The 25,161-nt window shown below is 43.3% G+C and overlaps 2 protein-coding genes across 5 annotated transcripts; one reads left to right on the plus strand and one right to left on the minus strand.

Moving 5' to 3' along the window:
* Positions 1 to 550: 550 nt before the first annotated feature.
* LOC110989829 (ankyrin repeat and SAM domain-containing protein 3-like) lies at positions 551 to 18,379 on the minus strand. 2 transcript variants are annotated; one of them, XM_087142167.1, is made up of 12 exons: positions 18,202 to 18,379; positions 16,018 to 16,234; positions 14,489 to 14,687; positions 13,791 to 13,912; positions 12,851 to 12,932; positions 10,883 to 11,015; positions 10,430 to 10,612; positions 9,666 to 9,791; positions 7,561 to 8,323; positions 6,831 to 6,972; positions 6,028 to 6,200; positions 551 to 4,465 (listed from the first exon to the last, which is right to left on the minus strand). In XM_087142167.1, exons 2-12 carry the CDS (start codon positions 16,197 to 16,199, stop codon positions 3,988 to 3,990), a joined length of 2,583 nt encoding a protein of 860 aa, XP_086998293.1. In that variant the 5' UTR covers positions 16,200 to 16,234; positions 18,202 to 18,379; the 3' UTR covers positions 551 to 3,987. The 2 variants fall into 2 exon arrangements, with proteins under 2 accessions (XP_086998293.1, XP_022110173.1); XM_022254481.2 differs by having other exon boundaries at positions 9,660 to 9,791.
* Positions 18,380 to 18,403: 24 nt separating this feature from the next.
* Positions 18,404 to 24,775, plus strand: LOC110989831 (manganese-dependent ADP-ribose/CDP-alcohol diphosphatase-like). 3 transcript variants are annotated; one of them, XM_022254484.2, is made up of 3 exons: positions 18,404 to 18,600; positions 19,553 to 20,314; positions 22,277 to 24,775. In XM_022254484.2, exons 1-3 carry the CDS (start codon positions 18,525 to 18,527, stop codon positions 22,588 to 22,590), a joined length of 1,152 nt encoding a protein of 383 aa, XP_022110176.1. In that variant the 5' UTR covers positions 18,404 to 18,524; the 3' UTR covers positions 22,591 to 24,775. The 3 variants fall into 3 exon arrangements, with proteins under 3 accessions (XP_022110176.1, XP_022110178.1, XP_022110177.1); XM_022254486.2 differs by having other exon boundaries at positions 18,424 to 18,511; XM_022254485.2 differs by having other exon boundaries at positions 18,442 to 18,725.
* The last annotated feature ends 386 nt before the right edge of the window (positions 24,776 to 25,161 follow it).

The raw sequence follows: 25,161 nt of genomic DNA on the forward strand, positions 1-25,161 counted from the left end.
ATCAGTATTAAAGTAACACCCTATGGTGTGGTCATCTGATAACACCCAACAGTGTTGAGTTTAACACCCGAGTTTTTACAGTGTATTCATCTTCAAAGCAACGTACACAATATTACTGTTTTGAGTGTACTCATTGGCACACCCAGGAATTTTCGTCGTGGTGGGGCGGGGGCTCTGACCGGAATGTACACCCCAAAAAGCGCTCAGGGTGCACAAGTTTATGTTCAAGGTTGTGCCACAGCGGACTGGGCCATCCGACTCGATCGTGTGACGTCAGTTCAGTTCCAACCACGCCACGCCCACTGCACATAGGGAAGATAACGCACAACTTGAATGCTCACCTAGTGGAAGCTTGAATGCACTGTCTGGGGCCACTAAACTTCTCTAATGTTTATTTGATTATTCTACATGTATATGCTTGCACCACCATAGTTTTGGTCCAAGACATCAGTGTCGATGATTTTTGTCAGTTGACCCCAATACCCGCACCTGCTTTACTCGCACTCAATAAATATAAATTTGAAGCATAGGCCTACAATGAATGCAGCAATTCTGGATCCTCTACAGTTCTGGCGCATCTTATTTTATAAGATTTAACCAAACCTTTTTTGAGGTCCGTTTGGAACAATTTCAGTTCGTAAAAATTCACACATGTCAGAATAGAAATAGAACAATTCCCATGTGAATTTTTTTGTACCCACTGCAAATAAATAACTTTTCTAAAAAATGAATACAAACGTACTTTACACATTCATTAAAAATAAATTTGGACACAACATATCCCAATTGCAAATATTTAGGTATAAACAGCAATGCTAAAAAAGTAACATGCTGCAGGTGTAAAAATACAAAAATAGTTCTATGCAAGACAAGAGTTTGGTATCGTGCGTCAGCCTCGGAAATGGTTTTATATTACATAACAGTTGTGCCAAAGGTAACTGTTTTAGCCTAAGTCTGCAATGATCCGTCGAAGATTTCAAAGCTTACAGGATAATAAATAAAAGTTGATGACATACACGCAGAAGAAATTCAATACTGTCAGATAATATCGGAAAATGATATTAAAAAACAGATAAATGATGATGATTACTACATTACGAGCTAAAGCAGTTGATGTTTTATAACACCTCTCCCGCATAGCTTAATTTAAGCTATGACTGATTAATTGGGTTTAACTACATACAAAATACGTCTATTTGAATAAGACATTTATTTTAGTTTACCAGCACTTTTCTCAACGTCCTCTCTGCAAAATGGTTAAACATGCTCCATGGCACGAACGTTTTGGGATTCGCGTAGTACGAAACACGCACATCGGGGTTCATTTGCACACAATGCCGATGATCGTACGTGAAGTTCTTCCGCACTACGGGTATAGTTCTTTTGGCTGTGCACATAAAGATAGATAAAACGAGTCCCACGTGACTGGCACTCGGCCAATCAAGATACAGAATGTGGTTGAGGAGTACACAGGAGCAAGCCTAGCTGCACGTGCACAGAGACGTCTATTGGAGAAAAGTGCTAGCAGTAACAGGATTTAAAAAGTGCTAGTCTTATGAACAATTCATTGCAGGCAGATACTGTATTTGGGGTGCATGGACGATGTCCAATTCAGAATAATGAAAACTGTAGCAAAAATTAATTGTGACGACCTTCACCATTTTTCACATCTTAAAGCTAACTCTGCAAGTTAATGACAATTTTCATCACTGCATTTAGGACATAAAGTAATCTCTTTGGACAGAGGCTCAACGATAGTTCACCGTTTGCTTATGAGTCATTCCATGAGGTTGGAGCACACTTTGTGACGGTGTCCATTGTTACGTGGGTTCCGTAAAAATGAACAGTTATTTCCCTCTAAAGCCATTCCAAATTGACATTGTTATACATCTTGCAAGGCTGAATACAAAGGTGCATGTTATTTTTACAGAGTAAATGATCTACTCTACAGGTCATGACAGGTGGTAAAAGTTACCCATGTAACAAAGACACCGTCACAAATTGTACCCCAAACCTCATGGATTGACCCATATAGCAGCAAAAAAAAGCACCCGATCCGGCTACCCACCGCTTCTTATAAGTGAGGCCTGTGCAGCAAAATAGCCATGCTCTAACAGTGATGCTAATACATTATCGTAAGTTGCAATACAGTAGGCAAACCTATAAGTAAGGCTTGTTCGAGCCTTCTGCTTGCAAATTTTTGTGACGCTAACTAGCCTCACTTACAAGTTTGCTTAACCGTAACAGCCCTGAATCCTCCAATTTTAATATGATTTTGTACACATCCTCGGGAGTTAGGGCTAATGTATTGTATCATACAAAAATGCATTAGCATCACAGTTCTTGCAGGCTATTTTGCTGCATAGGCCTCACTTACAAGTAGCGGTGGGCAGTCCGATCAGGTGAAAAAAGGACCAAGGTCTGTTCTCCTGAGTAACGCACATCTCACGTTACAGAGGCCAAGTTTCTTTCATTCATCCCAGTTGCTTTCAAGGGCAGGCTGCATGGCACCTTTTGTCGTCCTAACAAGCCTTTTGCACGGCCGTTCCACCCACACTAGCGTAAAATAAGTACCGATATTCATTTATTCCTTGTTTTCTAACTCCACTCATGCGTGTGACGTCACACAAGATGGCGCTCCCCAAGCACGGAATTCCGTGCAGAAATAATTCTCGATAAAAAACAGATTAACTCAAAGAATTATATGTCTTAATGATGCAGGACTGTAAAACTAATTTTTCCACTCAGAAATCATAAAAATAGATCGATAGTTGCCTCTAGGAACTGTTAACGCTGAAATTTTCTGTGACTTGGTCAACGTACTTGCGTGCAATGTGGACGACGAAAAGACCTCAGAAACAGAGAACCGGGGTGTTCTTCAAAAAACCAATATACGCAAATAAAAGGCCAATGTGTAACAAGTTCAAAATGATTCATTTTGTCACTGGGTCAGACCACTGTGTCTGAATCTGCGACGTTGAAATGTACGTTAAAATCACTTCCCTACGTAAAGAATTTTGGTTGCCTCGTCGCTGGTAAACGGCATCCTAAGCGCGTACACGCACATTGCAATACGGGAACCTATAAGTCTGGTACACTGAGTTATCTGACTGCACATAAACATAATCATTAAGTCCTCCAGACTAAAGATAGCAAAATTGACGTCATTTTAGGACAATTGTTTGTACCAAGTGACGCCTGATGGTTTTAGCCGAAAAATAGCTGATTCTGGTGAGGATACTATGACACTTAAGTGCACAAATGATGATCTGGATGTATCTTTTGGCACAGTACCACTCAAGGATTTTATCCACGTCAGTTTTCTCAAGTGCATCTCGCATCAGGTCAGACGCGATGTCTCACACCCAACAAAGCAAGCCTTATTAATTCAGCCAGCACGTAAAAACGCACCAAGCATACGGACGAAAGTCCAATCCCTACAACCAGGACTTGAGCGGGTCGACATCATAAAGGAGATATCCGATAGACAAGCATTTCAGCAAATTAGGGTACGACAATACCAGCACCTAGATAAGAAACACGAGCCAGAGAAACCTTCAAAGTCCAAGTGACAAGCAATTAATTTGCGAAGGTATAGCCAACGAACAAATAAAGACACTGTTGCTGTGACCACCATCTCTGGAATGGACTGGTTCCTTTGTGCCCTTCATATCCATTGAAGACAGTGAATTACTGCGAGGTACCTCTTATCTAACTAAGCAAAAGTTTGCCCCAAATCACGAGGCATGGCAACATTGTCTTTCGTACAGAGAATTCAAATTATTATGTTCATGTGAATTTAAAAACTCCATGTACGAGATTCTATTCAAATTTAACTCACGAAAGTCTTATTTGGAATATCTCTTATAAATACACATTCAAATGTCACTGCCTCAAACTCTGGGAACGGCCGACCGTTCCGGAATGAGAACACAGCATTTCAATGGGAACGTTCCGACCGTTCACAATTATGAAATGCTCCCTTTTTTATGGGAGAGAGTTTCCACTTGAGTTGGGAGAGAAATTCACTGTCTGCCCATCGATAAGTTGGTCTATGTTGTTGGTTGCCATGGCGACTGCCCGTCCAAGCTGATGCGAGCCCTGACTGAGCATGCTCAGTAGGTCCTTCATGGTGAGCTTGGCCAGCTCCTCCCCCTCCTGGCTTGTGGCAGGTAAATGCACAGTGGCAGCCGATCCAGCCAGTGAAGTGCCAGTGCTCAATGAGGCAGTCGGTTGGCCAGCACCTAGCAGGGCATCGCCGGTGATAAGGCTGGAGGTGATGGCACTGACCAGGGGGTTTTTGTCTGGGGCAGGGGGTGGGGAGGGGCTCTCGGCACTCCTCCTGTGGGGCCGGTCCAACTGGAGCTGGGAGCTGAATTGCTGGGGGAGGCTGTCGAATCGGACATCCTTTGGGATGAACGAGGGCCCAGTTTGGAGTCTCCGTATCAGCTCCGTCTGACAGGACCTGTGAGAAAAACAAGTGAAAACAGTGGTTGCCACAGAACGACCATGCCGCCTGAATAATGGATAGTTTCGGCTATCTAGTTGACAATTTTGAACAAGATCCTGCGGGGTATGTTGACACAGCTGGTTGTCAACAATTTTGAACAAGATCCTGAGGCGTATGTTGACACAGCTGGTTGTCAACAATTTCGAACAAGATCCTGGGGCGTATGTTGACACAGCTGGTTGTCAACAATTTCGAACAAGATCATGGGGCGTATGTTGACACAGCTGGTTGTCAACAATTTCGAACAAGATCCTGGGGCGTATGTTGACACAGCTGGTTGTCAACAATTTCGAACAAGATCCCGGGGCATATGTTGACACAGCTGGTTGGCAACAGCTACATGTAATTTCATTTATCAGTACAGGGATTAAGTCATGCGAAAATGTCATTGACAATGCATGCCACAAGAAGCAAAATGTGAGTAATGACTTTTATAATTTAATTCAACTAGGGCCATTCAAATGTAACTGTACGGTATGTCGTGGTTGAACTCTAGCTTACGCCTGAACTTGCCCTAACATAAAACAAATCAACAGTGAAAAAAAGGAATAGTGTTGCCTGGCAGTGCCGACTTTTACAATACGTGTGAAAGCAAGTGCACTTGTTCAGTGTCTTGTTCAGGTAAGAGAATTGCACTGGCTTCCAGTCAAGCAACGCATCAAATTTAAGATCTTGACTAATGTCTTCAAGAGTATCCAAAACAAAGCTCCAGATTACATTAACTCTCTCATCCTTCCACATCAGTCTATGCGTCCTGGTCCTTGTTCTAGTACAGACAGTGCCCTGCTGCATGTTCCTCTGACATATACCACAGCTGAAGACTGGCAATGCTTTCCAGGCATTTACTCCTAGACTCTGGAATGAGCTTCCAAGATACATTTGTCTGTCTCCCTTTTTTAAGATGTTTCTACAAAACCTGCAAACCGTACTTTTCGTTCAGAAATTAAATCAACCATAATATCATTATTCTTTTTTCGATAGTGATGTAAAGCGCTGTGAAAGAAGCTATAGTTTGTAATGTAACGCAATGTAGTGCAATGTAGAGTGGTGTGGTGGGGTGCGGTGTATGAGGTTGAAAAGAAGGACTTCAGGAGAATAAGCATGTGCAAAGGATCTGGCTGTGGCCAGAACAGGACAGGTGCCTATGAAAGCCACCAAGTAGGGGCTTCATGCATTTCCTATGAACATATGTATTCTAGTTGGCCTGGCTTAGTGGCTCTTTCTTTGCTTTTCACCTCTGCAGTCCAGGTAGCCCGCTTGGTCGGACACATATGGATGGGGTTTTCAGTCCCTAACCGATTCTGTGGGTTTTACCAAGACCATTCCTCTGGCTTTTTTTTCTCCTCAAGAATGGTAACTGCTTTTCAATGTCCCACTCCCGACAGGTTTTATCAGGCTTACAAGCTACAGTGTCTCAGGTGCTTTCGAGGGATCCTTGGTTTCAATACAGAAATGCTTAATAACATAATGATAATTTCCAGTAATAGACCACTAATTTACCAGCAGCTTAATCGTACCTGACACTGTCGTACAGCTGCCTCATGTTGTGGCAAAGCTTGCGGGCGTCAGATACCAGGCTTAGAAGCTGCTGGTAGGTCTTGCGGTCCTCCATTAGGCAGCCTTCCACCACGCTCCTCAGCTCCCTCTCCTGCATCACCTGGGCCTCCAGCTCTCCCTTCTTGACCATGGCCTGCAGGAGGAAAAAGGTCAAGGGTCACTTGCCTATCAGAGTGACCAAAGAGAGATGGTTCTGATGAAAGAGCGAAGAAGAGGTAGTGATGGTGGTTGTCAAGATGAGCTTTTTGCAAGTCAGGAAGATAAGCTTTAATCAAGAAAGGCAACGGACGGTGCCACTTATCACCTCCATTTGGGTATCCAGGGATCTGCCAGGTACTTACTAGAGTGTGCGAGGGCCCACCATGCTACTGTAATAATGTTTATGCAGAAATGGGTGTTTGCTTCAGGTATAAGCATGTAAAGCATTTTCTCTTACCACTGTGGTTCTTGGTTTGATCCCCCCCGGGCTATGTGTAAATTATTTGCTTATTCTCTCCAATGTCACAAAGACTGTCTCTTTAGAATAGCGTTCCCATTTTCCTCACCACACACCTTTGGCCCGGCCAAGTTGTCCATGTAACAGTAGCTGTGTCATTTGTACTTAAGCATTAGGGTCCCAAGTAAGGAGGATTAGACCCCAAATTCACTGTCAAAACTTTAAGTAATTTGGAAGATGTGGCAAAGCAGGGGTTGGGACTTATTACTCATTCAGGTTGAGTCACCCAATGGGTAATCAATGGGACAGCTATATATGTACATGTACCTCCTGCAACTGTATGGCCATCTCCTGCATGGCAGTCTCCACTCTGTCTGCATAGACCTGCTCCAGGTTTTCTGAGAACGGTCGAGCCTGGCTGTGCCATCTAGCAATAGCGTTAGTCATCTTCCGCCGTGGACCCATTAATCTAGTCAAAAAGCAAGATACATGTACTAATGTACTCCTCTACTTAGTGCAGGGCAGAAAGCGGTCTAGTGAACAGTCAAAGGTGCTGGAAAGATGGACCTATGCAGTGTGTAATATGTAATCCATCTCAAGTTGAAGTGCACCCTCACAAGCAAAGAAAAAGAGAGGCTTTGGGGGAGCTTTCAGGCGGGCTCCTGTACGTGACCAGCACGCACTAGAAGGTCATACATTCAAATAGAAATTGGTCATGAAAACCCAGAGCACCCCAAACCAAACGCATACGAATGTGAGAGTGCAAAGAGGTGGGCTTCCACCAAAGTACAGTCAAACCTCCTTAAGAGGTCCTTTGGACTTGGCAAACTACCTTGTTAGAGCAGGAACTTTGTAATGTATTATCAGGAATGAAAAAACAAAGGATTGGGGCCTAAAAATTTCCTTGCCTTAAGCAGAATCTTGTGTTAACAGTGCTCTTATTAACAAGATTCGACAGCATCAACATTGCTATTTAAAACATCGCCGTTTCTGCATTTAAACTCTTTTTGTGACAAAAATAACAAGATGGAAGCTGATGAAACTAGTGTTAACTTACTTGATACCAACTTCTTTCAAGTCACTATCTGTGAGGGTAAGAAACACTCTCAAATCCACGTCCTGCTCTTCAAAAATATGGAAGTACTTAGTCCTCAATCCCAGACTCTCAAGAAGACTAGCAAGGTCCTGGTAAGGGTAGTGCTTGTTATCAACAGGTCTACTGTAGAGTGTGTCCTGGGTTAAGTCACCTGACAAGGGAAGGACACTGGAATGGTACCCAATGCCATTTGCTGTGTAGGCATCTATGGTTGGGGCAGCTGACTGTGATGAGCGAGGGTGAGAAGTATGAAGTGCACCGGTTAGAGATGGCACATTCAGCGATGAGGCCTGTATCCCATGATCTTCTATCCCGGCGCTGCCGACAGTCGGCAGCTCTGCATAGAGTGGATCTCCAACCAACCCAAAGCCCTGCCGGGTCAGGTCGGCTGAGATCATCTGCGACAGCTGGTCAGAGAGCGCTACTGCGAAGGCCCCTGTGCCCTCTGAGGAGTTGGAGCTTGGCGTTGGGGGCAGGCTAAAACTGGAGGTCTCCGAGGATGGCTCGTCGGTGCTAGAGTGGCAGCCGCTGCCCCTACCACCCCCAGCCCTGCCCCCACCCTGGCCAAGCCCAAGAGCGGCAGCGAAACCCCCACCCCCTCCGCTGCTGTTGCTAGAGTTGCTGCTCTTGATGGTCAGGGCACCGGAGATGCAGAAGGCTGGGTCGTCATCGTCATTACTGGCCTCCACGCCAGCAGGAGGGAATGGACTCAGCCATGTGTTGCCTGCAAAGAACATTAAACAGCAGTGACTCAGAGTAGCTGTCTACAACTTTCTTTCATGATACAGGTATTCACAAGTCGTATGAAAGTAAATTATTCAGGCTTCTCAAAAACATGCTGGAACCAATTTGTGAGCCAAAGTTGACCCGTCCAGTGCCATTATTGATGATAATTCCGTGGTGAAACTTGTATGTCCTATTCCTTTTCCACAAACAGCAAAAAATGCATTGACAGTTGCCAGTTTATCTTACATGGCAACCATACCGCAGGTTCAAATTCAACAAACTAGCAACATACATGTTGGTTGTTATGTTTTCAGTCAATTTATACCGGAAAAATATTGGAGTTCGAAGATCTGGTATGTCGGATGTAACGTTAAATCTTTATGTTGGAACACCCTCTTTGACACAGTGGCCCAACCAAATTGGACGATGTGATAGATATTCACACTTTTAAGTTAATTTAAAAATGATTTCTATATCTCCTTCCAAGGTTTCAGTCCAATTTAGCATTCTCACCCTCGCTCATCAGTTTTTTGTTTTGTGGAGGACAAGGGAGTAATCTAGAATTCATAGCAAACTGGTTTTCTAGAGAAAACTGGGATTCATAAAGCACCAGGGTGTTTGTAAACTGGTTGAATTTCAAAACATCATTTACGTTAATTCTGTTGAAAAGTACTGATAACATAGAAGAGCAGATGAGAAGATACAATGACATGAGTGATTTATAACAACAACGCTGATCGCAGCAAAAACAGTGATCAGAGCCTACCCCTGTGCCACGAGTACAGCTGGGAGCACGAACAGAAGTCTAATACCCCACGGGTCTGGTCTCCGTCATGGTCAGAGTGAGAGTAGCACATGCGAATGCACACAATGCTTCAATGTCCCCACGCAGCACATCTACAATAACTAACTTAGTGTACCACCACAGCCATCCATCCTCATACCCAAGATTACACAATTACAACGCAGTGGACACGACACATCAACTGGGGGAAGGTCACTGTTATCCATCATTTTTGTAGCTCAGCAACATTGCCAATGCACTTGATACTCCAATGATACATGCACGCTTGTAGCGTGTCGTGTGATCATGCGACCAAAAAATTGACTATCTACGACCATAGTCTAACAATAATAATTGTACGTCATTTATCATTTTTATGCTGAAAATATCTGAAAGCTTTGTCTCAAAATCCACATTTCATTATGAAGAATTCCAACTTTAAAATTCCTTGAAGTCATCTCACACTTGCTTCTCTGCTTATAAATATGGCAGACGCGGAACAACATTGGCTTTCAAGAATGAATATTGCAAGTATTACATATAAACCTACCATTACCAGAGAGTTTTGGTGTGTCTGTCACGGTAGCCGGCACTACATCTCGTCCACTTGCCTGTACCTGGTGGCCACTTAGGTGGTCCTCTTCTATCTGGTAAGCTACATAGTCACCTGGCAGTGCATTCCCTGCATGGAGTTGGGGATATAATTCACGTCAAGCTTCAGTAGAATAAAGAGCAAACACAGGCCGGTCTATGCAGAGACTATGATAGGAGCTTAAAACCAAATTGAATAATGGCCAAAAGGATGGGTGGACAAAATGAGCAGCAGACGAAATGTACCAAAGCAGGGGAACAATGGACAAGCTTAATGATTTAAAGTGGCCACCACCAATGTATGAACAGAAGGCATCCAGAAGAATAAAGATCAGAATTCTATGACCACTAGCTACATATGACACCCCTGGTGAAAATTTGGGAGAGTAAATATCCTAAAAATGATTGCAAAAATGACCAACTTCATTGAACGTTAGGTTGGATTCGACAGACGTTCAAAATGTGAAGTGGTCAAAATGTAAAGTGGCCACAATAAAAATGGCCTGGGCCATAATGGAGCCAAGACCAAAATGCAAAGAGTTTAGTACATTTCACAGCAACTATTCGAATAACAAACCTTTTTTCCTCAACTTTCAATAACTTAAAGTTTACAAACCATACATGTCCAGACCCCACTCAAGTGGCCCGATGTACAAGGGTGTAACATAACACATACTTCTTGAGTACCATTCCTGAGAACAACTCTCAAAGAGTGAAACTGAACCTCACCGGTACTCTGTAAGACAGTTCCTTGCCTTCCTCCTTTGCGCTCGCTCAGCAACTTGGCCAGAGTCTCTGGGCCATCCCGGATGCTGGGACCCTTGGCCTTCGACCTGCCTGACCTCGTATGGGGTCGGTTGGGTCGTTGATAGCTTTCATCGGACGATGACAAATCCACTGCTGGAGGCTGACCTGAGATAAAAAAAAAAACAAGATGAACACACAGTTTAAAACAAACTGACCCACCAACCACACTTAAAGTATCCTGACTGATTCGAGGGAATGAACTACACTCACACAAACTCTCTTGAACTTGAGCCTCACATACATTTCTGCAAGTTAAAATGCCCCATTTGTCAAAGCAGCACATAATGTGTGACTGCCACCTGCTCACTAATGAGGCAATAACACAGTAAGGGCTTCCAAATCTGACCAGCAAAATTAGCCTGGAGGTACATGTACCTGATTCACTGCGGACACTGCTGGGGAACATCACTTGGCTGTCGATGAGACCAATGATCTTCATGTGACCATTCAGGAGAGCCAGGGAGCGTGCTGTCTCACCGCTTGCATTTTTCAGGTTCACATCAACACCCTGAATACAATAACAAAGGACTTCAATCAATTTAGGAAACTGGGGCATTTCATTCAAAAATTGGTTGCGGATGTTTCAAACCAGTGAAGCAATATTTGCCCCCTATTCTAAGACAGTGATCTCCTGCTCCAAGACTGTAACATTTTCTACAGCTCAATACCAACACCAAATAAAGGAGTCTCAAGATGGTGTTGAGATCGTAACTAGGCCTACAGACCTACTGAACCTTTGTACAACTGGCCATTTTGCATGCACTGATACCAGTGCAGGCCTCGAATTTCATTTTTTTCAGGGTACTGCCATTTGGCATCGGTGAACTGGCTGAAATAGAGGGCAGTAATGCCAAACGTGAGGGCATTAATGCCATCAGCGTACCAAAGTTAAATAGGCATTAATGCCATCCCGACTTTTTTTTATATCACGAGAAAATGATTCAGGTCTAAGAAAAAGTAGGATACGCATTATACCTGAAAATGTGCGTAATAAGTGCTGAACCAGCAGCCAAGTGTTGAAAGGTTTCGGCCTGTTATGATTGCAGCCCTTCTTTCCTCGGCATTTTGCGTACCACAAAAACTGGCCAGGCCAGTGATTTTGCACACCACGTACGTGAAAATTAATCAGGGTAGTTCTGATCCACCGTACCGATGTCGTGCAGCACTAAACTGCAAACACCTACATTGCGGTGTTAGTTAAAATACTGCCCCGACCATACAATTGTCCCGTGTGCACAAAAAACGTGGAGCTCTCGATATACCGATAGTGCGTACATGTTTATGAGCACTTGTTCCAGACTAGCATTACTGCATGGTACATTAAAATACTTGGCTTGGGCATACACTGTTATGTTAAGTCTTAGTTAGGCCGGCGGGTGTCGCTTATGCTGTGCTATGCTGTGTCACCTATGCTGTGAACGTGCAGTATGCATGGAGAGGGCCGGGCCACCGGTGCACGGCTGGCTGAGTGTACGATATTCCCACATACACACACTGCACGCACTCCCTGCTTTATGCGTGCATGCCATGCACTTGGGTGATGCGGCGTGGTGTTCCGGTCAAATGTGAGCAATCAAGGAACGATGTGTATGTCATTTTCCGTGCCACTTTCCGTGTACCTCGCTGAACAGGGGCAGTCGATATGTACGTGTAGGGCACTACGGCCAAGAGAAAAAAGGGCTCTGCCATCTCGGCAGTGAAACAAGATCACTTTTCGGAGGCACCACGGCCAGATGGGAGGGCATCGACGATCATGGCCATCGTGGCGGTCGTGAAATTCGAGGCCTGCCAGTATTTAAGTCGAGCCCATCAAGAACCTGCACAAGTCCAATCACAGGTCCTTTCATACATCTACATGTAGTCACAATTAACACGATGAAAAGACAGAGAGGAATGTTTTCTGTCACAGTTTACACCTAGCGACTTGCCCTGCAACTGTTGATTTATGATGGACTTTGTCATGCGCGCAATGCACCTACAGAGACAGGCTCGACTGAACACTGACTTTGACAAGCCCGTCTCTCATATTCGAAAAGAGCAATCAGCGAACTAGAATAAGACCAGCTCTCTGACCCTGCTTCAACAAACTGGCCCTGTCCAGGACAGTTTATATAAAGAGTTGCGACATGAGATTCTCAAATGTTGGAACCAATATGGTAGATTATGTGTTAGTGCACCTGAACAATTAACACACAAGAGCTGCATGCTGTACTGCACACAAAATGAACAGCCATTTTGGTCCCAAAATCTGAAGCTGGCACAGCTCTCTCTTTATACAGCTCTGGCCCCTACAAAATATTCCTAACCAGCAATACTTCTCTAGAAAGCAATAATTTGACTCACATGCTCCAGCAGCAAATTCACGATAATTTCATGTCCCTCGGCTGCAGCCATCATGAATGGGGTGATGCCAAGTCGTGGCTCCCTAAAAGGATAAAAAAAAGTGAAATTGACGTACAAAGTAGGATTGCGCTGATGGACAGGTGTGTTGATGAATGACTGGTTTCAAAGGGGGAATGTTTGCATTCAATGAAGATTGATGGGATTGATTGTTCCGTAGCTGAGGGGAGAGCTCACATGTTGAAATGTAGACACTGCGCGTCTGAAAATATTACGGTATTTTTGTCCCCACAACTTGGTCTCAACTTCCCTAAAACAAAAGAAATTCTGCCCTCAACTCAGTGCTGAGCTAAGCCCAATTTCATGGTGCTGCTTAATGCAGGATTCCACACTTACGATCTCCATTCTGCACTAACCACGCTAGCGGAAGAATTCTGCAAAAACCCACAGAATCCCTAGGTATGGGATGTATGCATGCGCACAAGCCAAAATTCCTCGCTAACCTGTGAAATACGTTCGCCGCAAGCACAGAATTTTCTGCTACGGTAAGCCCCGATTTTTCGCTTGTGGTGAGCAGCGCCATGAAATTGGGCCCTGGGCACCGTGACAACCAGTTACTAGCACACATTGGCTGAAAACACAAACGGCTCTGACGCTGCACTGTGTAAAATGGGAGTGGTTTCGGTTGGAATTCAGTCCCCATGTGACTACTGTTTGCACCATTTTGAGCATGCAAGCATGAGCTCAACCACGAACAGGAAATAGACTGGTATGTTTGCTGCCACCAAGCATCTCAAAAGTCACAAAATATCACACCATTTGCAGACTCTTGAAATTAGTCTCAAAAAAAAGTTCAAAGTATGGGTTGTGTTGAAGTCCCTAAAAATCAAAAAAGGTTTTGTTAGCACCAACATGTACCTGTTTCAATGTCGATTGGTCTCACCTTGCATTGACGTTAGCACCATTGTCCAGAAGAAACTGAACCACCTTTTGATGGCCGGCGTATGTTGCATAGAAGAGGGTCGTCCATCCCTTGTGGTCCCTGTTCTCCAATTCTGCCCCTTGCTAAGATGACCCCCCCATAGAAAAAGATTTGAGTGCAACACAAACCGCATTAATCAACCACACAAATCAAAAACAACCCAGCATATTCAATGGAAACGTTTCTGGTGTCTCTGACAAGGTCCATATCTGCTTAAAGGACTATGTAATACCTGTTTCAAAGCAGATATTGTAAATAAATTTTCATATTCAATTTAACCAGATTTGAAAATATTGTTGCACCACTTCATGAGCAATTTAATGCCTTTTTAATTTATGGTGATGGAATTCCCATACTCATGAGAAACATATGATGCAATCAAAGAAAGAAAGAAAGAAACCTCAGTGATACAGCCATTTTTGTACTAAACTTTACCCCATTTTGGATATTTTGTTACCATTCAGCTTCTTCACTTTGGTGATTCACTGTTTTTTCAATACATGACACGAGGTCATTGAGCAGGCTCTTCTCAACACAACTTTTTCAATGAGAAAATTCAGGGTTCCCAAGTTGAACAAAAACCCCCTGATACTTCAGTACGAAAGTTCAGTTGATCAATACCAAACTGGCTCATTTACGCTAACAGTTGACCAACGAACCTGGACTAGGAAGTATGCAATACTCTCATTGCCGCAGCTGGCTGTGAGCATCAGCGCGGTGGCACCCTTCTCATTCCTTAAGTCCACCTCTGCCCCAGCATCAAGCAAGAGATTGACCACATTATCGTGGCCGATGTAGCTGGCGTACATGAGCGGGGTCCAGCTGCCTCGGTTCCTGTGGTTGATGTCCACCTCTCCACTGGAAAGCAGGGCAGAGGACGATCAGAAATTAAAAGCAAAATAATTTCCTGTGCACTTACGGGATTACCATGAGCATGATGAGCTGGAACGGAGGAAGGACTGACGTACATGTAAACATGGTAATAACACCTTGACTACAGAAAACAACTTCATAGAGTGTATGTACATACACACATGCTGTATTTATGGGGAACATTTGGGCTGTTAACCCCTTGACGACGGGAACTTTTTTCTGAAAGCCGACTCCGGGAATTCCAGCCTCGCTTGGCCACCAAGGCCACTTGCCAAACCGCAAATTCTGGGTTTGTGGCCCTGCGTGCTCTGCACGCTTTGAATTACACAGTGAACAGGCTCATTGTACGGTGGCATGCAGCTCTACTCGCGCTTCAATATTCCCGTTGCCTCTTTTCAAAGTGGGGACTATTGTGAAGCTGGTGATTATGATGCAAATTCAGCCTTTTCATTTCTTGGCACCACACAAAGGCCAATCACCATACATACAAGAGCCAGGGTCTGCCTTCTTTCAGCGTGTTCGCTTGAGCGTGGGCCGAGAATAATAACTGAAAAGCGGGCTGAGGATCTCAATTTTTACAGCTGCTCTTACCGTCATCCGTCGCGAAGGGGTTAAAGTCGTATCCATGTACACGAATAATGCATATACATTTTTGGTCCATTTTGTATCTTGCATTGGAAAAAGTTCCGTATCCGGACATTAATTGACACCCTTTCCATAAATCTTTAAGCCTGGGCTTAGAAAAATGTGTTTCAACACTTGAGTATTTCCATTGCTAACTTTGACTTTTTAGGGCATGTTATCACTTTGATGGCTAACAAACCACTGCAAGGGGAAATTAGTGAGGTCTGTGTATGGAACTCTTATCCTTGCGTCAATCTATTGGTACCGCCTTTCATTCCCGTACAATTTCTATGGAATTTTTAAAAATTGGATTAAAATAAAAACAGCAACAAAAAGGAAACTCCCCTCCCCTTAAAAAAGAGACCGAATAGATAAACTACCCAGGCTGACAGGCTGTATCATACAGGCCTTGGGAATAATCGATCTGCACAATCAATCTGATTGCACTATTAGTTAATCCTGTGGGAAATCTCTGACCTTAGCTTATTTTCACTTTTCAAAAAAAACTTTCACAACTGTGAATTAAAGCAAGAAGGTGACCAGTTTCTGGCTGTACGATCTACTGTGTACAATGTATGTACATGTACAGATCATGCTGTGAGATCCACAAATTACACAGCGATGGACCCGTAACATCACGCAGATTGACCAACCGCCCAGGTTCAACCAATCGTGCCCAGTGCATTCGTACCTGGCAATGTAGGCATTAACACAGTCGTACATCCCAATACTTGCTGCAGTGTGGAGGTCCAGGGGTGTTGGCTGGAAGGTAGGATCCTCCCCCAAAGCTCCCCATCCTCTCCACATTGAAAGGCTCTTGTCTAGCAGCTCCGACTCGCTCGCCTCATCACTTGCTTCATAAGGGTAATCCATGATCACCCCCTCCCCCGATGATCAAGTGCAGAGACCTACATATACATGTACAATGTACTGTTAAAAACTGAACAGGAAGTAGTGGCTATATTTATATGTACATGTATATTAATCCAAATGGCTTTCTTAGCTCATATAACACAAAACAAAAACTCAACTCAGATAAACACTGAATGAGTCTGCACAACTACATGTACAAGCTATCCTGCGGGTTCATCAGCTTTTACATCACATGTTTGATATTTTGAGCACGACATGAGAAATCTGCATGCTCACAGAAATTCAGAATGTTTTGCATTTTTCTTGCAACTGCAAATATATGGCAAAAAAGCACTATTTAAATGGGAGCATTGAGACAGGTGTGACAGGCTGAGCATTGCTTACATGTATAATTCCAGAAATTAGGGGTCCATACTTTTAGTGTCCCTGTCACATCTGACATATGATTCTGTAGGTTCAGAACACATTCTCTAATTTCCAACAGTGATGAGTTAATGCAAATTACCTGCCAAACAAATACTAATTGTTTGACATCAATTCCAGTGACATTTCCTTGTCAAATAACTTAGGTCAGATGTATGTGTAACAGGGGCAAAAAAGTGTCACGCCTTTGGACCCCTAATTTCTGGAAACTTTACCCATACCTACAGTACATGTTATAACGTTAGCATGGTTATTCCTTAATTCATGATAGTTACACATATACTTCATCATGTGTAACAAGTAACATTACACATTTCATTAGAAAAATCAGTTTTTGACAGGTAATGATCTTAGGCATGCCGCGTCACCTTGCGTGGCCTGGTCATGTTCCTAGCAGTATCAGTTAGGCCCTTTAGTTACTTCACTATAAAGCATAAACTCTCTAGAGACATACATGTATTTTCAGAAAGAGTTAATCTGGACATTACTTGAGGGTGCATTCCTCAAAATGGTTGTATTTCTGTACACAAGCTTATTAATATTTTGTGATCCCACAGGGTTTTTACAATAAGACATGCCATAATCAGGAGGGATCATAGAAATATTTCTATAAATCCTGAATTTAGGACTGATAGTTTCCAGTTAAAAAACCCCAAAATGTGTGGGCCTATTTTGGATAGAGGCGGGCGGTTACATTCAGAGCTGAGCGCACACTTTTACTTCTATTTTGGAGGTGTCTTTGGGGAAAGGTGAACACAAAAACTTTTGAACCAAAAAAATTTTATGGGCTAACCCCCATGAATTTTAAACGAAAAGTGATCTGGTGACCATAATTTTGAATTTCCGGTGAAAAAATCAAGGCCAACCTCTTCACAAGAGTCAACGGGCGGCGCTAAATGTATTTTGGTCTGATTTTGCACTGTTTTCTATGGGTACGATTTGGTGTAGTGTAACCTTGACACCCTGTGCACACACCCTGACGAGGTCCTTACCATCCATCATAACTGATCATGTTCAGTAGGCCTACCGTGCCTACTGAAAGTAAAGACTGGCATGAGCATGATGAGTGGTGGTCTGAAATATTTTCTAGGTACCATAGGCCTACCAAAGAATAACAGCTAGCATGGCTAGGGCATGTAGGGCCTACATGTATATGATGTACAGTAGGTCTATATATGGTCAAATCAGCCTAGCCTTACTTCGAGAACTCTAAGTCTAAGTCACTACTCCGGCATATCACACGGAGTATGGCGGAGTAGTGATTTAGAGTTTTCTAAGCCTAGCCTGGGGCCTATTAAATATTTTCCTTGCTCAATTAGACTTTTAAGGCCATGTTATCACGTTATGATGACTAATCGGCTTAAACTGTGATGACAAAAGTTGGTGATGTCGATACATTGACCTGGCACCGAGACAAACATACTCAAGGAACTTGGGTGATTATCCCTTGATACATGATAAGAATATTAAGATACGACTTAAAACCAACAGGTTATCCATCACGTTTAGGCCTAATACAGTTGGTGTGATGAGTCCCCTCGATGTTTTGCCGGCTATACCATACAGATACATGTCTTACCTGCTTCTGCTGTACTAATGTTGTAGGTTGAAAAGGAAGCTACGCCGTTACGTACGCGACGCAAGACAACTGAACGATGGAGGTCGCCATCTTGTTATGAAGTCATGAATATTTACATGAAGCCGGCCGGCCAGCTGCTAGGCTGGAACTTTCTGTGCGCTTGACTACACACGTATTACACTGCGCGCGCACACTGTTCGGCCGGCTAGCTGGCGGCGCGGTCGGTCGCGGCGGTCCATTGTCACATGTCGATGACAGCATGTAGCAGGAAGGGCGACATTCTTGCATGTGTTGCACCATAGACCTGAAGGTTGCACGTCTACATGAAGATTTGCCCATTAGGCACCAAGCCATGTTGTTATGAATATATAATGCCATGGAGGAAGGAATGGACATGTGGTGATTCGTGATGTTTTTGTGATCAAAGCAGCTGAGCTAGGCTTGTACAACAAGACTTAGCCTCATCTAGGGCTTGTCATGCTTGTGGTTGGTTGTTTTTGCCTACCACAGTCCTGACAGTTAACGTTAGTTCAGTTCACTTTATTTTCCCCCATAGGCCTAATATTACTCTGTCATGTCTGTAGAAACAGTTTCACAAAGTGTCTAATTATGTGCATGCATAGGTGCATTTCCCCCGTCCTACGCATGTACAATATGTACTTGTACTACTGGTACTAGTCCGAGCATGGAGAAATAAAACATTTCTCCATGGTCCGAGTAACGGTCAGGGATAACCGTGTCACGTGTGCCAGTGTTAAAAAAGGCGATTTAGGGTCCACATTCCTCAGACTACCTGTAAAGTGTAATGTTGAATTAAGGCCTGGGTTTTGTCCTTACCCAACATAGGCCTATATATTTTTTAAATACTGTATCCTGCTCAGTGCTTGTCCAAGAGCTTGTGGAAAAATTCATAAGCTTGCTTGGGTGGGACTCAAACCCACGACCTCCTGCTTACAGTGCAGACATCTTAAGCAGGAGCTAGGTTGTGGGTTCGAGTTCCACCCGAGCAAGCTTGTGAATTGTTTTGCAAGCTTTTGGACAATGTTTATAATTATGTATGTTGGGTGAGAGCAAAACCCGTAATTTAAAAACAAAATCTCCCCAATGCAAAGTACACGTACATCTTGAAAATAGGCTTACCTATTTGTGGGTGGTTTAGGCCCATGTGGTTTAGGCCCATGTGATTTTTTTCACTTTCAAAAGAGTTGTTAATGTGAGTCATTCAACCACCTCGTACTTTCACTACTCATTGAGTTGGGCTTGTGACTTGCAGTTTTGTAAGTAGGTAAGGGTGGATTGCTTTTATGGTAAACATGTAGTTCTTGTATCACCGCGTTTTCTGTTTTTGCAGAAACTAGAATGGAGAACAAGGCATCTGCTTGCGTCTTCTCGTTTGGTGTGATTTCAGACATACAGCACGCCGACATAGAGAACCGCCTCAATTACTCGCAGACATGCATGCGGTACTACCGCAATGCCTTGGCACTGCTTAAGGAAGCGGTGGACCACTGGATGGACGGTGACACCTCAGCGATTCGGCCGGATTTTGTCGTGCAGTTGGGTGACGTTTTGGACGGCTTCAACAGCGAGGGAGGCAAGGATGAATCACTGCGCATCCTTGATGTGATCTTGAACCAGTTTGACAGGCTTCCCTGCACTGTCCACCATTTATTTGGCAACCACGAATTCTACAATTTCAGCCGGGTGGAACTCATGAACAGTCGGCTCTTCTCAGGGGCCAAGTTCGAAACCACTGCGAGAGACTCTGAGTGTGAGTGTTTTCCGGAAGACTCATTGTCCGCTGGCAAGTCCAGGGCAGGAGGGCTTGCAACGTACTACCACTTCAGCCCTGCTCCCGGATTTCGTGTGGTGATACTGGACTCGTACAGTAGAAGCATTATAGGGCACAACGACATGTGCCCCATCGGTCAGGAGTCACTGCGTCTTGTGCGCTCCGTCAACAAGAACGAGATTCTGAATTCTCCTCTGGGCTTGAAGGTCTCCGAGAAGCGTTTTGTCGCATTTAATGGAGGGCTCGGAGAGAAGCAGATGGCATGGTTGGAAAATGTCCTAGAAGGAGCATGTCTTGCCAAGGAAAAGGTCATTTTGTTTGGTAAGAATGCAGTCAGTAGGTATGTCTCAGAATTAAAGTGATGACCCATAAGATCGTTTTGTTCCCATGGGACCCACAGTAAATCTCTAAGCCATTACAATTGCAAGTTGTGCTCAGAGTTTGGCTGTGCTGAGGACTAGAAGGCGCAATGAATGTCCTCGCATGTAATACTATAAAACCTATTTTTATAATCAAATTGAAACATACTGTACACGTACGTGTGGTCAGTCAGGGATCAACGATTGACCAATGGTTAGTGTGCATGCCTGTGAACCCCCCTGAATGCAAAAAAAAATGAAATTTGGAGTGCTTTGATTTTCAGAAGAAAAACAAAAATCTGAAAAATGTCTGGCATGCTGCACACATGTTTGTTTGCTGCACACCCATCTGGGAAGTTTGCTTGTCCTGGTATTGAAGCCTCAGAGCGTGGTGTACTGATAGTTGAAGAATGTTACACAGTATGCTAACGCACTACACGTACAGTGTGTAGAGTGGTACACCTTGAGATCGATTGTAAAATCATCGCATTGAGGCACAATGACATGTGGCTCGGTACAAATGCCCAATGCTTCCTGCATTTGAACACATTCACTGTATGAATATACAGGGCTTCATCACACCTGTCAAGTTTCATTTCTTGTTACTGAAAACAGCTGTTGGCAGGGCAGGAACTTCAAAAAAGTGTCGGAGGCAATCGCCTTGATGTCCCCATAGTCAAGTTGATTTTCTAATACAAGTGCCCATTGCAAATGAGACATTGCCTTGCCCTTTCAAGAACTAAATTCCTGCCCTGTTTTGGTATCCACATGCTTTCCTCTCTGATTCCCTGACCCCGAAAAAATCTTGATTGTGATCATCGTGCATCTAATGATCAAGTGTGGATCAATTATTAAAAGAAATCCCGGAAATGAGTGAGATTATTGCCCTGCACAAGTAATTTGTGTGTCGTTTTCCGCCTTTCACTTGTTGGTAAGTGCGTGTACATGTATATGGAGGCATGTGGCATACTAAAGAAGGTTGTTATTTGTGAACTCAAGGTCGAGGGGTTGAATTCAGCTGTCGCATACAGGTAACTTGCAGGCAAGTTAGTCAGTTTGCTCTCTCCACACAAGAGTACATACATGTATAAATGTGTACCTGTGAAGGCGGATGGTTGTTGCGTTAGATTGCCCATACAGTGCACGTGTGTGCCGGAAATGGCAGCATCAAGCTGCATTCCCCCCCCCCCCCCGAGCTGAGACAGTTCTAGCAATGTCACACATGCTCAGTAGGTCCAGCGAGCAACAATGTGTGGCACCTTGATTGGATTCCCAGAAAGTGGGCATTATAATTCAATATTTGAAGTACAAGTGTGGCACGTGTAGTGGAACTTCTGCCTGTGCATGAAGTCTGAATGTCCCCAAACTGCAGTCAAACATCTTACACTTGATGAATAAGCATGCAGGCTGAAGTTACATTGAAACAGTAGGGCTCTTCCCTTTTGAAGTCAAGTATAGATGAGACAATTTACTTATCAATGTTGACATAAAAATAGTCATTCATTTTTTTCCCCAAAGAAATCATTCTCTGATCTCAATCCAGTTAGGAGCCCTGTGCTGGATCAAGAGAACGTGCAATATCCCAAACAACTCAGGCCCCTTGGTAGGAACTGCGGTTCACTGGTTCACAAATGATCATGAAATGCACACATTATGGTCAGATACATGTATGTACTTGTACTTGTGCCAAAAAAGTGAGCAATCCCAACCAAAATGGCTCTTTTCAACCAATGAGGGGGTGCTTCTGTTCAAGGCAGATCCTCCACTGATGAACATATAAGAAAGGAAAGGTTATGAAGTGCCTAGGCACAGCAAGAATGTCAAACCATCAGGGAAACAATGTGAATGTGATGGTTACCATGGTGACTGTGTTTTGTGCCACTGTCATTTACAGTGCTGTATTTTTGGGTCCTTTGTCTGCTAGGCCATATTCCGATCTACCCAATACACAGAGATCACACGTGTCTTCTTTGGGACTACCAAGAGGCTCTCAAGTTAGTGCGCTCCTCCCCCTGCGTAGTTGCTTTGTTTACGGGCCACACCCATAGCTACGCCTACACCGTCGACGAGATGTCGGGGATCCACTTCTTGAACTTCCCTGGCGTGGTGGAGATCCCACCAGGTGGTAACGGCTTTGGGACCATTGCGGTGTACGGTGACAGACTCGTCCTTCACGGAGTTGGTCATGTTGACGATGTCGTGATGAAGTTTCCCGAGCAGTCAATGTACCAAGATTGATTTTGGACATGTATGACACGTCATCAACCAGCAACCCACAGTGTTGGTACAACCAGAATGTCATCATGGGCTGTTGGCTTTCAACAGGTATTATCCGTGGCATCATTAATGCAACAGCTAACCACCCACCTACATCCAATCCACCTGGATGACCTTTGTTTCAATAGATCTCTTTCATCCCTCTTGTACCATGTACCACATGTACCATTCAAAGCAAAGTAGCTGGAAGGAAAACAGTCTGATCCATTTTGTTAGTACTTAGAGTTATTGCCAGTGGGTCTAAAGGGAACAAGACAAACATGGCAGCATTGTGATAAAGGCCTATATAAGGTAAATATTTAAACGCCCTGTGTGCAGAATAATACATGTGCACATGTGAGCCATGCCCGTTGAGAGGGGGTGAGCAAGGTGGGGGAACTGCAATTTTCCTGTCATTGATATACCGATATTTATGTATTTAACGAGAAACTAAATTATGGGTATTTTGTGTTTAAAGTAAAAGGTATTTAGTATTTGAAGAAATTGGTTTTTTTTTGTGCCAGAGCAACTTTCCCCTACTGCTAAACTTTTAAAACTTACAGTATGAACATTTTTATATAGAATATTGGGGAGATTAATTGGCCTGTTTAGGGTCTCAATCCAGAGGACCAAATTTAAAAATATTAATCTTGAAACCCAGGACGATGGAGATGAACCTGAATATCTTGGAAACCTGTGAGGTGTTAGCTAAACATGGTGGGCTCTCACTGTCTGTGAGCTTTGTTCATTAGATTGTCATTGTACTTGATGCTCCCTGGATCCACTTTTCCCAATGAAGCCTGTTAAGCTGCAAGTTCTGTTGTTGTCTTACTTTGAAAAGACATTTTTCATTTGGACAATAAAGGTGGCATGACTTTTTAATGCACATGTATGGTTTGGAACCGCCAATGGGAGCACAAGTTTGGTAAGTCATTGTATGCCCCCATTGCATTGATATTTGTTCCCTCACATACATGTACTTGTATTAGGTTTTTCATATTTTTTTTTGTTTTCAGAGAATACCTAGCCATTAATGAAAGATGGCCGACTCCTGAATGAAATCAGTTTCTCATGATTTGTGCATATAGGAGCAAGATTCAGCAAGTTGTTCTCTTAATTGCAGTTTGCCCTTGGTTTTTTTTTTTTAACTTCTGATTATTGTTTCCTTTAAGTCAAGTGTGAAATGAATCGAGGCCAAGCCACTTTTTTATTATCATTAGGGTGTATTTTGCTGTGAATAATAAACTATACTTTTTAACAACATGCATGTATACATAGTATGCAGAAAATTGGCTAACAAAACTGTTGTTCAAATGGCAGGATTTCCTTCCAGTCTTGCCCTCAGGTGTTTTATCTGTATCAATTATGCAGCAAACGTGAAAAATTACATGTTACATTACATGTTTTCCTATACAATATACTTGGACAGTAAACATGCATTACCTTACAATAACTAAGTAGGATTTAATCCCAGTGTGAAATCATATCTTTGGAGATTGGATACATTTTAAAACTATTTTTAAAACAGCAGTTGTGTACTATTTTAAGAAGTTCAGCTCTTCTGTAGTGAAGTGATTTATAGCCTGAAAAGCGTAAAATTGAACACATTTCAGAGATTTAAGTCATCTTATTTTTGCAGGATTTTAAGAATGTGGTGTTTCGAGTTTTACTGCATGTGGGCTCGAAATATGAGTATATCGAAGAGATGAAATTTGCTGTCAAAATTGCCAGAGCTCCCTTTAGTCTTAGTAAAGGTAATTTGCATTGGCACATGTGCACAACCACACCCATGGGAGCACTTTTTTTTTTTAACAAAGACACACACCCTTATGGAGCACAGAGCAATGTGGATGAAGTTTTTGCAATATTGGGATTCGCCAAACGTAAAACTTCATTCTGAGTCGACATCAAGCTAGGTGATATAATCATGTGTAACCTTACCATGTTTACATTATTGTCTTCAAAAGTGGTGCTCATTAACACCAACAGGTGTGCCCACGATGATGACTGTGCACACATGCAATATTATGTAGCTTCATATATCACTTGGGCCTGGTTTTACAGACTTGTTCTTTGTAAATTGTTTCTGAATTTCATGTGACAAAATGTACTGCTGAATAAATCTGTCTGTGCAGCAGTGGCTTGAGCTTCGCTGATGAGCGAGAAATTGCAAGTACTATTAACGTGTACGTTACTTCTCTCTGATTGTGGAACTTTGTGTTGATTCTTGGTGTACCCTTTTATTTTATTTGGACACGGCTAGCATTGATTAGTAGATAAATTTAGCCATCCCCCTCTCCGTGGAAAAAAGCACCACCCCCACATAATTCACTATGTCAGCCCCCTCTCCCAAAAAGAAAAGGTATTAATTCAAGGCTGGCATAGACTTTGGGGGAGGGGGACATCTCAGCATTGGGGATATTCCAGAGCCAACTCAAACTTTTTGAATTATTTTGGGGGTCTAAGTTCCTTTCCAGAAGCCTTTAAAAAGCACCAAAATTTAGCCTCGGCCTTCAGAATACCCACAAAAGGATGAAAGGTTACATACAGAAA

The sequence above is a fragment of the Acanthaster planci genome, linkage group LG10, assembly GCF_054643075.1.
Source record: "Acanthaster planci isolate LZ-2023a linkage group LG10, COTS_SCS, whole genome shotgun sequence".
Classification (NCBI taxonomy): domain Eukaryota; kingdom Metazoa; phylum Echinodermata; class Asteroidea; order Valvatida; family Acanthasteridae; genus Acanthaster; species Acanthaster planci.

Excerpts from the sequence above, each read along its gene's own strand:
- LOC110989829 (XM_022254481.2), bottom strand. The coding sequence starts at position 16,199 with ATGGATTACCCTTATGAAGCAAGTGATGAGGCGAGCGAGTCGGAGCTG. Across the intron at positions 12,933-13,790 it reads GGTGCTAACGTCAATGCAAG|GGAGCCACGACTTGGCATCA; the intron begins GTGAGACCAATC and ends TTATCCTTTTAG. Across the intron at positions 10,613-10,882 it reads CAGTGTCCGCAGTGAATCAG|GTCAGCCTCCAGCAGTGGAT; the intron begins GTACATGTACCT and ends TTTTTATCTCAG.
- LOC110989831 (XM_022254484.2), top strand. The coding sequence starts at position 18,525 with ATGAAGATTTGCCCATTAGGCACCAAGCCATGTTGTTATGAATATATA. Across the intron at positions 18,601-19,552 it reads GAGGAAGGAATGGACATGTG|AAACTAGAATGGAGAACAAG; the intron begins GTGATTCGTGAT and ends CTGTTTTTGCAG. Across the intron at positions 20,315-22,276 it reads GGAAAAGGTCATTTTGTTTG|GCCATATTCCGATCTACCCA; the intron begins GTAAGAATGCAG and ends TTTGTCTGCTAG.